The sequence below is a fragment of the Thrips palmi genome, unplaced genomic scaffold (assembly GCF_012932325.1).
Source record: "Thrips palmi isolate BJ-2018 unplaced genomic scaffold, TpBJ-2018v1 HiC_scaffold_17, whole genome shotgun sequence".
In the NCBI taxonomy this organism is placed as follows: Eukaryota; Metazoa; Arthropoda; class Insecta; order Thysanoptera; family Thripidae; genus Thrips; species Thrips palmi.
In genome coordinates this window covers 4370162-4385004 of record NW_023144626.1, presented here as the reverse complement: position 1 = coordinate 4385004, position 14843 = coordinate 4370162, and the positions used below count along the sequence as shown (strand labels likewise).

Here is a 14843-nt window from a genome sequence, read left to right as displayed (position 1 = left end):
CAGATCGATAGCAGGTGGGGGAAAACTCCTTGCCAACGTACCGGCACTAAAAAATCACCAGAAAGAGTTTTCCTCAACGTTAGTCAATGAAAATTGAAAACAACTTTGAAAACAGAGCTTAACGTTTGTTGGAACGCTATTTGAGCTGTGACAGTCATGGAAGAAAGCATGGAAGTTGTTTCGGAAACGTCTCGGGGTTCTGTTTTGAAAATAATCGAAGAAAAGGATAAAATTGAGAAGGAAATTGAAGCCTTGATGGGAGTGCTGTCAACAGTAAGTATATGTCATGTTTTTTAGAGGGTTATGGTACTTTTGTGTAGTTGCAATTCGGTACGATGCTAAATTTTGGATGTTATATCGCATATTTAAGAAAGTGTTTCGAAATGAATGAGGCCAAAAAGGTCACATTTCTTTTGTTGTCATTGTAGTGTTTAGGTGTTGTGTCATAAATCCTGTATGATTTTTTATTTTTGCCATAGAACCGAGTTGGAATGCACGATCCTTTGGTTGATGCAGAGGGTTATCCACGTCAGGACATAGATGTTTATCAAGTGCGACATGCCAGACATCGAATCGTTTGTAAGTCATGAGCCAAATCTGTTGTTCCTTGTGCTATATGCGCTGGTTTCGTGTCATCTAATAATGATTTTTGCAGGCCTTCAGAATGACCATAAATCTCTCATGAAAGAGATTGAAAGAGGAATCCATGCTCTGCATTCTGGGGGTTCATCAAATGAGAATGATGAGGCAATGCAGGAGCCACAGCCAGTGGGAGACACAATAGCGGTTGTTAACAAAGTGACTCCAGGGTCACCAGCATCTTTAGCGGTAATACATGTGGTGGTGCAAATAAATGCCATTGATGCTGTAAAACTAGCTTACATTTTAACGAAATTTCATCCTTTGTTGACAGGGCCTGGAAGTGCTCGACAGAATTATTGAATTTGGATCAGTTAATTCTGCAAACTTCCGCTCATTGGCAAATATTGGCTTTGTGGCTGACAGCTCCAAAAATCGTCCCGTGACTGTGGTTGTTTTGCGAGATAATCGTATTGTTCGATTATCAATTACCCCTAAACCTTGGCTTGGACCTGGATTGCTCGGTTGTAATATTGTACTACCAGAAAATGTTGATAGGTAAGGTCTTTTTTTTCGCTTTGTATCTTCCAAATTGTACAGAGAGCGTACTGTAAACTCTGCATTCTACATTGATATCCATATTCGTTATCTTTTTTTGTTCTCTTAGTGGCATGACAATGGGTTAGGTATGAAGGAAACAAAAACTCATTTTGTTCTTAAAAACAAATATTATTAAAAATATGATTCGTTCTTAACACATCTACTTACTATAAAAATATACTTTGCTTTTTTTCATATGTGCATTTTTGTGCAAATTCCTAGTCATTTCTTTTTACTTCATGATATTTCACAATATTAGACCCATTGTAAACAAGAATACACCTATAAGCTTAGTCAACAGCAATACTGACAACAAATTTTCCAAAATCAAAAATAAAATACATCCCTCACAAGCTCAGATAAAATAAAGTACCATGGCACATTTTTACTATAACTTGTTTTATATTGAAAACAAACCTGTACCTATTAAATTTCTTAAAATTTTCCCTTAACAACTATAAAAAATATCCCCTTTTAAAAAGGTAAACTAAGAAAAAATTGTGGTCAGTAACAAATGAGAATTAATCTCTGATTCACAGCCCTTTAGAAAAATAAAAATCAACCAATGAAGCCCTTAAAGAATTATTGAGAGAGTCCAAAAACTTTGAGAGCACTAAAAGCAGTAGCAAAAGCAACTTCTTCTGGTTTCTTCTTGAGAAGAACAGAGATCATTTCAACAATAGCTGGGAGAGAGCAAGGTTCATTTCGTTGAAATGTGCAGTAGCGTTGTAAGAACATTAACGACCTGAAGTAAAAACAACATCAGCATGAAAATTGTATGACAACTTTTATACTTAATAACATATAGAAAGGTTACCTTTCAGTTAGCGACTCCTTAACAGCAGGAGGGAGTTTCGAGGCTCGAATGTTTGGGAACATGAAAGGGGAGTCTGTTTCAACAAGAATACGGTCCATAGTAAGAATATTTTGTTCCAGCAGACGTCTCATTCCATCATCTGATTTATCTTTACACAGGCAGCCTGTAAAGTAGATCACAAACATGAAACATCAAGAAATGAATTAAAAAGTCAATAGAAACCATTGGCAATAATAAAATATATAGTATCTTCACCTGACAAAGTAAAGTAAAATCCTCTCTCTAGGTAGCTTTCTGCTTCACTCTGTGACCCTGCAAAGCCACGTAGCACACATACAGGAAGATTGGTTCGGAATTTGTCAAGAATCTGCACAAAGTCACGGTGTGCCTCTCGCTCTCTCAATATAAGTGGTTTATGTAAATCGCATGCTAGTTGAACCTTCAAGCAGATAAAAATAGTTATGACAAAATTCAAATATGATAGTACAAGGAAAGTAGAAGTCATAGCCAAAACACACCTGCTTTTCAAACACATCTTTCTGCATCTCAGGAGTGGAGAAATCCTTGCTGTAGTCAAGCCCACACTCACCAATCGCCACACATTCTGGATTCATGGCAATTTCACGCAAGTCTTGAAGATAATCAGATTCCCACGATTTGGCATCATGTGGATGCACTCCTGGACGATTCAAAAGAACTAATTAAAGTCGCTATCTAGAGAAGGTCACACAAAAACGAAGCAACAAACTGCTGACCAGTGGAGGAGTAGATGGTTCCTGGGTAGATTCTTGTCAAGCGAAGAGCCTCCTTGCTAGTTCTCAGTGATGATCCAGTGACAAGAATCTTTGTCAGTCCTTAAACACACAACAAACACAGTCAAAATATATTCATTTAAAAACAAAACAGGTCGAATCATTCGTTACTTCTTTCAAGAATCGACTTTGACGCTTGTATATGCAGACTTAACAGGGTACACATAACCTCACTCGCTTACCAGCATCTTTGGCTCGCTGAATAACGGAGTCCAGATCCTTGCCGAACTTCTTATTGGTGAGACTCGCGCCGACGTCGACCAGCAGGTAGTTTTCAAAGCATTTTTGCAGAGCCTCGTCCGACAAAACGTCACTAGAGGGAAGGGCCGTGCTGCCAGCTGCCATTGTCGGGGATTTGGGGCGGACTGAGGAGGGGAAGGGGGAACCAGGGGCGGAACAAGGACGGCCGGGGGCGGGCGAGAGGGGGCGGGGGGCGGGGCACCACCACCAGGAACAGACCCAAGCCGTCCCGTCACCGCCGTGTTTGTGTATACACCACGGTGCTGCTTGCTGCAGTCATCGCCCAGGACCGCCACTGGCCAGGCCAGGGCCGGGCAGTCGGGCAGTCCCAGGCAAATAGAGGATCGCTGCGGTGGGACCCACCCGGCCAAAGGCCACTGGCCACGACAGTGCACCAGCAGTGCACACCCCTACCGAATCGCCCTTCTCCGACGCAGATACTGTTCCTGGAGACGTCAGAATCTGTCTTGCCTGAGGGCGAGTGACTCACAAGCGGCAGGGTCCACTTTGCCTGCGTGGCCACTGGGTGCGGCAGAGACAGAGCGACTATCACTCGGCGGTCACGGAGCAATAAATGGCTGGGCCTTAAGCTGGTAAGCAGCAATCCAGCACACTGTTCCGTGGCAGCCCACCAAGAAGTGGCTGGTCCCACCGCCCTTGTCCGATCGGTGCCGAGCTGAACCGAATCGTCCCGAGGGAAGTTCCAATCCGCTCTCCGTGCGCTCGTCGCGTGCGATTCAAACGGCAACAGCCTGGCGCCGGCGCCTGGCTGCTGGAGCCGCGTCGTCGTCGTCGTCCTCGTGGAGCTTGCCGCGACGCCCGGCAGATGGCGGCACGGTGCCGTCCTCGCGGGCGTCGAGGGGCCTTGCGCGAGGTGCCTCGCCGCTGCGCCGCGCCGCGCCTCGCCGCCGCCAGGAGGCGCGGCGGTCGATGAGGGCGAAGCAGCGATCCGGCCGCGTCGTAAACACAGCACGCAGCAGTCGACAGTGCGCGGAGCACCGCGGCGAGCCTCGGGCAGGGCCGCGTCACGTCGCCGCACCGCGACCCACAATTTCGAGTGTGGAAGCAGCGTGAGTGAGTTAGTGAGTGAGTGAGTGAGTTCCAGTGAAACCCCCAGTGCCGGAGGGCCGCGGCCCGCAGTGAAGCCCCGGGGAGTTCCCTCCCGCCCAAGTTCCGCCGTCGCGGGGAAGTGCTCGCGCGAGAAAATCGAGAGTCAAGTGAAGCAGAGTGTGGTTAGGCGGGCCCAACAGCCAGCCAGCGCGCTAGCGCCGCGCTCCGCCCGTCGTCCTGCGTGCGCCGCGCTGCGCGCCGTGCTCTGCGCGCACAGCCCCGTCCTGGGGCGTTCGGTATAGCGCGTCCGCGCGTCGCCGTAGTCTAGTGAAGTGCGTTCCACCAAGGGATACAGCCCAGCCCAGCTTGCCCAGCCCATAGACGGTAAGTGCTGCTGCCCGCGGCGAGTCGGCTTCGCGTTTCTGCTTCGCGTTTTCGCGCACGGCCACGATCCGCCGCCACGCGCGACACGCCCGCTCCGCCACGGCGCCGCTGCCGCCGCGCGGCCCGTCGCTCCTTCGGTCGGCGCCGTGGCGCACGCCCGCGCCACGCCGCGCCACGCCGCGCCACGCCACGCCGCGCCACGCCACGCCGCGCTGCATGGGACCCACGGCACTTGGGGAAGGAAAGTGTAGGGGGAGCAGGGGGAGGGACAAGGAGGCGCGGGGGATCGATCTAGCGATCCGCAGCATGAGCACCACCAGCACGCCGAGCATGGCCTGGGCGGCGGCGCGGCGGCGTGGCGGCGTGGCGGCCGGCAAGAGGGCACCGCTATTACTAACTTTGTAGTTTGTTGGTCCTTTTCGCACCAGAGGGAAAGTCCCGAGCAGCAGTCGCAACAACAACAGCGGCGAACAAACAAAAACTAAATCATGGTGTACACTCGGTTTCTGGCGGCGGGGAAGGCCAGAAAGTCCTCTCGACCGGAGAGGCGCTGAACCGGCGCAGCAGTTGAACACGGCAAGAGCCAGCTAATTGAGTCATTCATCTTGTAGACCTTTGTAATGCAAAATTGAGGAACTCGAGGATTTTCCGAATGGAACTCGACAGCTCGTTCCTCTCTCTCTGGCCAATCAGAGTCAGTTTTATACTGCGGAAGTTGCGCGGACGCGAGAAGTTTGTGATTGGCCAACAAAACAGTCCGATCGTTGCCATTTTGTGACGCCGCGGCATCGGCATCAGTGTACGTTATTGGATCACGCTGCCCACTTTCATCCAGTCCTTGCGCGCTGGAGTGTAGTTCTGATGTCCCTTGGACCGACATTATCTTGACTTTCATGCTGTCTTTGGAATGCACTCAGTTGATAATCCCGACTTTCATGTCACTCAGTTGGTAATCTTGCTCGCACTCGGAAGGTCACACGCACATCATGTGGATTGCTATTTAATTCATTGTAGTCCCATTATTACTTAATGATGGCAGGCCAATCGAGGCATGCGATCCATTGGTGAATAATCAGTGCGTGGAAGAGCCAAAGTGATAGGTAGCGGATGCTTCCAGCAGAGCTTCAACCCTAGCCTGCGATTCGCGAGTGAGTTACCGTGATTGGGGCTTCCAGACCTGCGCCCGCTGCCGCGCAGGAATTCCCGATTTCCTTCCCCCTTTCCTTTTCTTTCCCCATTTTCCCTCTCCTCCTTTCCCATCTTCCTGTCTCTTGGTTCCTTTGGCCGTGTCCTGATTAGGTTAGGTACCCACCAACCCATTCCCCCCTCCTCTTTGCGTCCTCGCGAGCCGCGTCGCGAGCCGACCCGACTCATTCTCATTCATTTTCATTCATTTGGCTTCGTCGCGTTGTGTGAAAACTTTATGGAAGCTCGCCGGCTTGCCTCCCTCCCCCGAAGGCAGTGCGGGCGGGGCAGTCCGGTGCCCAGGTCGGCCTGGTCCCTCCACCCACGAAGACTCGACCCCATGCCCCATTACCTCGTGATCATGTCACGGCGCTAGTGCCGCTAGTGCCCGCTCCGCATGGCCGGGCCCGGCCAGCCCGCTGCCCTGGCCGGTCTCTCTCGCACTCACGGGGCGTCCGGTAAGGCTGCGAGAGAGAGAGAGAGAGAGAGAGAGAGAGGCAGCGACGTAAAGCAGTGCTCTGCGTCGGACCGGGCATCGGCGGGCAGGCGCAGTGCGCTGCCAACTTCTGGAACGCGCACACCATACCGCCTCCTGGCTGCCGCCCACACTGTAAACAACGCATGCACGAGGGTGGGTGGGGATAATCTGAGAAGAGATTCACGTCGTGTGTGTACGCCTCTGCGAAAGGTGCATCGTACCGTACACGCACACTCGCACGGCGCGTTGTTGGCCGCTGGCAACAATGCGTGTCGGGGATGCAGTCGAATGGGTTGCCTGCCTGCGAGCGATCGGCCGAGCGCGGCGCGCGGCGCGCTGGAAGGCAGTGGGGCTGTCAGGCGCAGGCTAGGCAACCTCCCGGCTGTTACGTCAACACAGCAACGCACCACATACCCCGCTGGCACGTGCCCACGTGGCGGGCGGGCAGGCTGGATGGCTCTGTTAAGGCATTGCCTTTGGGAATCTCTGAATCTCCGAATCCCAGCCCCGGAGGACGAGCCGGGATGGCTGGCTGCACCCAGATTGAGGCAGTCAGGCAGTCCGTTCCCGCTCCACTCCCCCGCAAGGCTTGGCGTCGGGCGGACGCGGACACGCCGACGGGGACGCCCTCTTTCTTCGATTGTGAAAACGTCCCGCTGGGCGCGCTGGGCGCGCGGGGCCGCCAGAGAGTCGGCGCCTGCCTGCCCCGTCTGGCCGCCTGTCCCGGACTGGGAAAATGAAATTCCACGGGTGGCTGTCTGGTCTGCGTCTCCCTTCCTTCGGCAGGGCCATGAGCCTCGGGTTCTGCAGTGCAGGCGACCGGCGAAGCAAGGCGTGACCACCATCATCCGAGTGAAGAGTCGTTTTCGGCTCTGTCGTGCGAGACAGACAGTCTGATTCACACGCCGGAGAACTCGGTCCTCGGCGCTTGGCGCGCTTGGCCGTCACCGACTGGGGCCGAGACTGGGGCTGGGACTGGCTCGACTGCAGCAGGGGCTGCCCTGGCTGGAGTGGCTCAGTTCCCCCATTGTCTAATCAGGAATCGCTTCCTCAGCGCCCCACGCCCCGCCACCCCATCGAGGCCCGGAAGGCTCGGGACCAGGGGGCTCCCCTTGCGTCCCCCGCCGCCTTGACCCCTCCAGTGGTGGGTCCACTGGTAGTCGCCTCCACCGGTCTTCTGGCCCACTGTGCTGCGGGAAGCCAAGAGAGCGATGGACAGAGCGACGACGCCGCCCTTCGGGAACAGGCGGCTGCTGACGCTAGCATTCAGAAGCGGGAGAGGGAAAGAGGAAAATCGGCCACGCCACTGTCGGCTCGCGAATCCAGCGAGCGACGCGAAGGCCGCGCTTTTCCCCAGTGCAGGCGCGGCAGGCGCGGCCACCGACCGTCTGTTTGCCGCGATGCGCTGGCCGTGAGTGCGAGTGTGTGAGTGGGGGCCGTCGCGCCGCGACTCGCCGTGCCTACACTGCAACCACTGCAGCGCTGCTTTCTCCGCCATGGTGTGGCCCAGCGTGGTGCGGTCTGCTCCTCTCGCTGCCCCACGCGTCGTACACGACTTACTAACTTCACTCTTCACTGCCAATTCCTCGAGGCAGAACCCCTGCAGACTGATTCCAAGAGTCGTCACTCTGTCTCTCTCGCACCGACAGGGACGTCCCATAGAGTGCGAGAGAGACAGAGCGACGACTCTCGGAATCAGTCTACTGCGAGGCTGAATATGAAGCGGATTGCAAAGTGCGGCTCGACCCGACCGACACCAGCAAAACTCGCAGCAGCACGGCAAGTTCTAGTTGAGATTCCGGTGGGCCTCCCCCTCTGATCCGGGTCCACGCGGCGCCACGCGCCCCGGCGGCCCCAGCCCCGCTCCCAATCAAGGCCGAACAGCGCCCGGCAGTGCGAGGGCATTCGCCCATATTCGCCGTGGTTACCGGCCGGCCGGCCCGAGTGGCGGCTCGGGTGTTGACTGTGGAGGCTGGAGGGGCTCAGGGCTCAGTCGGCTTATGGCCAGATGGGGGAGCATTCCGCGAACCGTATTCATGGCCCAGCCAGCCACTCGCACGTCACAATGGCCATGCCCGGCCATGAGGGCCCTGATCGACCGCCAATATCAGCGCCAAGTCGACGCGTGGAGGCCGTGCCGGGCCGTGCCGTGCGGATTCAGTCAGCCTCTGTCCTCTCCGAATTAGTGGAGCCAATTCGCACCCCCAGCCACGCCGCCAGCGCCGCCCCCCGGGGCCGGAACGGCACGGCACGGCAGGGCACGGCACGGCACGGCACGGCGGTTCTCAGCCGCCCGACACCGTCGGATCGTTTCGTCTCTGTCTCTCTCGCCGTCCCTGCGGGACGCCCCATGAGTGCGACGGAGACACAGCGACGAATGATGAGCACGCGGATGATTCCCGGGATCCCTCGCCGTTTTTTGCGTGCCGGCCCATTCTTTCTCTGGTCCTCTGGTTGGCGGCATCGGCATGACAGGAATGGTGGCGCCCGTTACAGCCGTGCGCCGGCAGGCAGGCAGGCAGGCATTCACACACGCCAGCCAGCCCAGCCAGCCCGTTGGCAGTGTGTCAGTGTGTGCGAATCCGGAGCGACGCGCCATCGCGCCGTACGGCGCCGTATCGCCATCGCCCCCACAAAACGCGTCGCGCGCGCTAACGCCGAGCTAACGCGATGCCAGATACATGCCGAGCCCCGCGCCAAAACGACACGGTCAGGTGTGAGGCCCGCGACTGCGGTTATCGCACTCACCTGCGTTTGTCTGTGTGTGCGTGTGTGTGTGTGCGGGGAGGGCAGGAGGTGGGTTCGCAAACGATACGCGCAGGGATGTCTGTCAATAAAATTACCGTTTTCTTTATTGAAAACTGTTTCCTGATTTGCCGCGGCGGCGCGTGGCTCCACGTGGCGGTCCGCCTAAACAGTCTCTTCCGGCCTAGCTTACTCCGTCGCTGTGCGCGGTGCGGCTCTGGCTGCCACCCCTCGTGGCGTGGCCGTGGCGTGGCCGTGGCGTGGCCGTGCCGTGGCCGTGGGGCGTGGGGAGGCGGCCGCTGGCGGTGTGCTTCTCGAGTCGCGTGGCGCCGACGCCGACGACAGGAAGTCAGCCCGGGGGTGGGCCGGGGCAAGGCTGGGGTGGGGGTTGTTTCCATAAAGTGTGTCACAGCGAGGTCGGTGTCGGCTCGCTGGCTGGCCGCGTCATTAACGCCCTCTGTCTTTCTCTCTCTCTCGCACTCGCGGGGCGTACCGTAGAGAGAGCGAGAGAGAGAGAGAGAAGAGAGAGAGAGAGAGAGAGAGAGGGAGGGAGGGAGGGAGGGAGCGAGAGAGTGACTCCGGGCCGGGGACAACTTTTGTGGCCAGCGATGAGGGCACGCGTCAATTTTGGCGGTTCATCCCACAGTCGAAAATGCCGGCGGAACTTTGTTTTTTCCCGGGTGTTGGCATACACCTGTCGAGACCATATACACTCGGCCGGGTTTGCTCGTGACAAGCGAGTCAGTCGACCGCCGGTCGGCCGGGCTGCCTTCATTCTACGAGAGAGAGAGAGAGAGAGAGAGAGAGAGAGAGAGAGAGAGAGAGAGAGAGAGAGAGAGGGGGGGGGGGGTGGGGGTGGAAAAGCGCTTTGAAAGGCCTTAGCAGCGAGCCTGCCGCAAGCAGGCGTAGGGCTGTCTGCGAACTTCAGTCGACTCTAGTTACGTCCTTCCGGGGGCACAAGCATAACGTTTACGTTGCAAGCATGCCGTGCTCTTGATGTCGCTTTATTTGCACCGCTTACTCGTCCGATTTGATGAGTTGTACGTACTGCCCCGCGCCCCATAGGTGTGCCCTGAGGCCCTGTGGGCGTGTGTGGACCACAGTATTCTTGCACGCCGCTGGCAGCTGCGCGCCTCGCACCATTTCCTCTTCTTTGTCCACTCACACACAGGCATAGAGACTCACATACATACACACACTCACACACCTTCACAAGTGCACACACATCACAGAGCCATGTACCCTCGCGTTGCTGCAGACGTACCAAAGTGATGGAAATCGGTTTGAATGAGGCCTCCCCTCCCCCATTGTCTCTCGAACACATTATCACGAGAGTAAAATAATAAGGGGAAGGAAAATAATTTTGCCCGAGACTTTTTATTCATTTCGTTTTTTGTTCTGTTTTGTTCGTCCTTGCGTGTTGTGTATGTGCCCCCTCCCCTTTCCCTCCCTCCCCTAAGCCAAGCTCTCGATGAACTGCCATTATTGGGCTGACGCTCCAATCATATCAACGGCACACAGGAGGTGAGGTGTTGCTCGCAACCTGTTTGCTTTATTTAGTGTATTCCCGTTCGCTCTTTTTGTTTTGTGTTGTTGCTGTTTTGTTTTTATTTTCGCGCTGAGGTTCGGGGCCTGGTGAAGGGAAAAGCAGAGAGGAAATGGAATTGTGTGGGCGACGCTTTGCGCGGCCAGCGGCTGCCTTTTATCTTGTTTCTGTAGATCCGCTGATTTCCATTGAACGCGGTCCTGTCGGTAGGCCGCGCGGCGCGGGGCGGGGCGGCGCGGCACGGGGCGGGGCGGGGCGGGGCGGGGCGGGGCGCAGGGCTGCAGCAGCACTGTAGGATGATCGTCCCCCACCCCTCGCGGGCCCTAGCCTTGATGAGGCGCCTAGCGGTCCGCCTCTTCTCCCACGCCTCCGGACGGGAAATAAAACTAGTCCGTTTTTGCGCCCTTTTAACTTGATGAAACGGAATACATTTTGGTCGCGTGCGCCGCGCCGCGCCGCCGTGTCGCTGTCGTTCCCGGACCGGTTTCTCGCGCGAGCATAATCACTCGCGTGGAGCGGACTGCGCGCGCATGTCTCTACACTTCTCGCTCGTGGGCCTGCCCAAGGTTTTGCAGCTTTTTCCTCGTTTGGGATTTCGAGTGCCCCAGAGCGCACAGTGGGCCAGAAGAACGGTGGAGGCGGTGCGAATCCCGGACGGGCTTTGAGCTCCAGAGTCGCTAAATGGGAATCAAACTGAACTTATGACCCCACCAATGGATTGCTCTTCGGACGAGGGATCCATTGGTAGGGTCACACGCGCGGTTCGAGTCCTACTTAGCGACTCTGGAGCCCAAAACGCGTCTAGAGTTTTGGTCTTCTGGCGGAGCGGCCGTCGGTCGGCTGGGAATAACAAACACTTTTCCAGAGATGAGTCCCGCGGCCGCTTTACACAGTGTGGCGTCGAGTCTTGATTAAAAGACGGCGCTGAGGCTCTGATTAAGATCAGGAGGGACTGCTGACGCGGCTAGCGCCCTTGCTTCCGCGCGAAAGGAAGACCCCGTCGGGACGCGCGGCAGCGGCGTTCCCCGCATTTCGTCGGATCAGCGCCAGTTCTGAGGCCTTCCCTACTCTGAGGGAGCCATTTCGAGCAGGCTCGGACTGGCCCCCAAAAGGCCCCAGCGGATAAGACCGCAAACGGCCCCCGATCATCATAATGTTTTTACCCTTCATGACCAACTTTGTGAGGCTACCGCCCCCAAACTATTTGCGGTCAATAGCCTTCCCGATACAGGGCATGAAAGAGGAGGGTCTTAAGAATACTAGGGCGTCGAGGGAAGCCTTTTACGGCAACTAGATTGGACACAGTGGCCGCCCAAAGTCAGTAAAATCAGCAAATTTCCGAGGTTTGACCACTTTTTGACCAACTTGGTCGGAAAATCGTTGCGGTCAAAGCCAAAATCGTTGTGGTCAACGTCTTCCCGATACAGGGCATGAAAGAGTAGGGTCTTAAGAATACTAAGGCGTCGAGGGAAGCCTTTTACGGCAACTACATTGGACACAGTAGCCGCCCAAAGTCAGCAAAGTCAGCAAATTCCCGAGATTCGACCACTTTTTGACCAACTTGGTCGGAAAATCGTTGCGGTCAAAGCCAAAATCGTTGTGGTCAACGTCTTCCCGATACAGGGCATGAAAGAGTAGGGTCTTAAGAATACTAGGGCGTCGAGGGAGGCCTTTTACGGCGACTAGATTGGACGCAGTGGTCCCCCAAAGTCAGCAAAATCAGCAAATCTACGAGATTCGACCACTTTTTGACCAACTTGATCGGAAAATCGTTGCGGTCAAAGCCAAAATCGTTGTGGTCAACGTCTTCCCGATACAGGGCATGAACGAGTAGGGTCTTAAGAATACTAGGGCGTCGAGGGAGGCCGTTGGCCGCAACTAGATCGGACGCAGTGGCCGCCCAAATTCAGCAAAAACGGCCTCCACCGGTCTTCTGGCCCACTGCGCTCTGGTTGCAACGCATACGGGTCCTTGGTTTGAATTCCCCACCGGGCGATCTGCATTCATTGCGCTGTTTCTTCGCAGCCCAGGAGCGGTCCCGTTGGGCCCCGGTGGGTCCCGGCGCCGCCGCTGGTGCTACACTTTCTGTTGTCCTCAGTTGTCCACCCTCAATTACTCGTGCACTCCACTGCGCTGCTAGCGCTGCTACAGCCTTCCTCCTTCAGGCTGATTGGTCTTGAAGAGCGGCGTGCCGTGCCGTGCCGCGCTGCCCCCGCCGTCCGTCCCTTCCGCTCCCCCTCCCCTCGCCCCTTTCCGCATAAAACTTGGCGGCGAAAGCAATCAGAGGAAAGCGACCTCTGCCTGCTCTGCCGTGGCGTGCCGTGGCGTGCCCTGCCAACCGGACAGGTGCCGTGCCGTGCCGTGCCGGCCGGACAGGCGCCCCGCCGTGCCGCGCCGTGCCGTGGCGAGCCGGACAAGGTGCCGCCTAATTGAATGAGGCGCGCGGTTTTCCAGCGGCGGCTCTGCAGTGCTCTGCAGCAGCAGGCCGAACAGTAGCGTCGTCGCTCTGTCTCTCTCGCACTCACGGGCGGCGCCGCCTCGCGGTGCGAGAGAGACAGAGCGACAAAACGGTGCTCGTCTTTTTTATTGAAGCGAGCGAATAACGCCGCGCCACTGCCGTGTCTCCAGCTCGCCCTCCGGGCCCTCCGGGCCCTCCAGGCTCCGGGACGGCCGGCGTCCATTTATTACGTCACGCGCCTTACGGTGTGCAGGCGAAGACAGGCTTGATGTAGTCTGCGCACGCAGAGGCTCAGCCTGGCTGGATCGTCTTTACTGGTCCTCGGCTCATCACGGCCGCGCCGCGTGCCGTCGGCGTGCCGCGCGTTTACGGTTATCACTTTGCCGCTTTCTCACTCCGACACCTGTAAAACGCATAATGACGCGCCATAGCTCCTTTTGTTTTTGTTTTTTGTTCCTGCTTTGTTTTTGTCGTTCGTGACCTCACCTCTCATCCATCCGTGCCTGTCATCGCCGTGGCGACGCACCGCGGCCTTTCCCTTCGTCCTCTCTCTCTCTCTCTCTCTCTCTCTCTCTCTCTCTCTCTCTCTCTCTCTCTCTCTCTCCCTCTCTCTCCCCCTCCCCTCCTGCTCCCGCTCCCCCCTCTTTCTCCTTCTCCCTCTGTCTGTCCCTCTCTCCCACACCGCCGGCTATTATCGTAAAAATATTATGCGACACGACCCAAACAGCAGGTTGAGTTGTGTGACGTCGACGCGCTCACACACACACACACAGGCCCGCCTGCAAAACACACACGCACACACGCGCACGTGGCACTCACGCGAAACCACGCGTGCGGGTCAGGTTATATTTTTCCGAACCTTTTTCATGGTCCATAAGGGCGGGGCCGCGGGGCCGCGGGGCCTCTGACACTCGGCGGATCCAAGTGCCGCTTTCGGCGGTCCCCCGGTCCGCGGGGACGACGGGGGATCGATACGGACACGGCGTTTCTTCTTTTTTGGAGGCGGCCTTCGGAGTTACCTCTCGCAGTTAGCATTCGCTGTCGAAACGGACGAAAAACTGTGGAAGGAACAACCGCACCGCGGCAGCCCCCCTCGAAGTTCATCCCGGCCCGACTGGTTTCCGGATACCCTTCGAGTCGCGACCGAAGCCGAAGACGCTCCAGAGGGCCGGCCGGGCGGGGCCCTCTCGTCGGAGAAATTGAGAAATTCAGAGTGAAACTCTTTCCCCGCTGGGACACGGTGCTGGTTGTCGCCGCGGCCTCGCAGTCAGTCACGCACTCCGCCGCCAAAGTTACGCAACCGATCGGAAGTGTTTGCCTTGCCGCCGCTCATGCCAATGTCTCGGCGATGCGTTAGTGCTGGATCTGGCGGCGCTTGGGGCTTCGAGTCGCGTGTTGGGTCATGACGGTCGGAACTGGTCGGAACGCCACCACACCGCCAAGCTGCTCGCTGAGCGGCGACGCTCGCGCGCTACGCGCTGGTTGGCTGTCTCGGCCGGTCTCAGCGGCGCGCTGTGCCCGGCTCTGCCCGGCTCTGCCCGGCTCTGGCTCTGCCGTCAGGAACGTCACATGTGTGTCAAGGCTGGCGTGGCCGCGCCCGCCGCGCCGGCCCCCTCCGCGCTGTCGTCCTCCGCGCCGCGCCCTTGCGCCTCGCGGACGCGTCCGGATCTGAATGAAAAATAGCGCGCTGCTGTGGAGACGAGCGGCCGTTTCGGAGGCTGAGGCTAGCACAGCGGTTCTCAACCTTTCTCGGCTCGCGACCCCAAATTTGTAGCCAAAAATTTCCGCGACCCCCAGGAAAAGTTTCGCGACCCCACGGGACCCCTCCTTTAGCATGCCACTGCGTCTGATCCGAGGCGGGCATTTTGCTCCCTCAACGGGCAATTGGTCTTTGGACCTTCCTTTAGCATGCCTCTGTTACGGAGTGCGATTATCAGTCTTAGTTTGGG

General features: G+C 56.8%; 3 protein-coding genes across 3 annotated transcripts in view; 2 read left to right on the top strand and 1 right to left on the bottom strand.

Moving 5' to 3' along the window:
- Positions 1 to 31: 31 nt before the first annotated feature.
- LOC117643913 (26S proteasome non-ATPase regulatory subunit 9) lies at positions 32 to 1374 on the top strand. The gene is made up of 4 exons (XM_034383086.1): positions 32 to 273; positions 480 to 579; positions 656 to 828; positions 914 to 1374. Exons 1-4 carry the CDS (start codon positions 157 to 159, stop codon positions 1139 to 1141), a joined length of 618 nt encoding a protein of 205 aa, XP_034238977.1. The 5' UTR covers positions 32 to 156; the 3' UTR covers positions 1142 to 1374.
- On the bottom strand, positions 1293 to 3194 carry LOC117643912 (3'-5' ssDNA/RNA exonuclease TatD). The gene is made up of 6 exons (XM_034383085.1): positions 2991 to 3194; positions 2752 to 2850; positions 2515 to 2675; positions 2252 to 2435; positions 1997 to 2159; positions 1293 to 1924 (listed from the first exon to the last, which is right to left on the bottom strand). The coding sequence occupies exons 1-6, from the start codon at positions 3151 to 3153 to the stop codon at positions 1762 to 1764; spliced, it is 933 nt and encodes a 310-aa protein (XP_034238976.1). The 5' UTR covers positions 3154 to 3194; the 3' UTR covers positions 1293 to 1761.
- An 854-nt stretch (positions 3195 to 4048) lies between these two features.
- The window catches only part of LOC117643957 (nucleolar protein dao-5-like), a 35891-nt gene continuing 25096 nt past the window's right edge, over positions 4049 to 14843 (top strand). The window contains exon 1 of the mRNA XM_034383144.1: positions 4049 to 4482. The gene's annotated coding sequence lies outside the window, so the exon portion shown is untranslated. The remainder of the gene's footprint in view (positions 4483 to 14843) is intronic.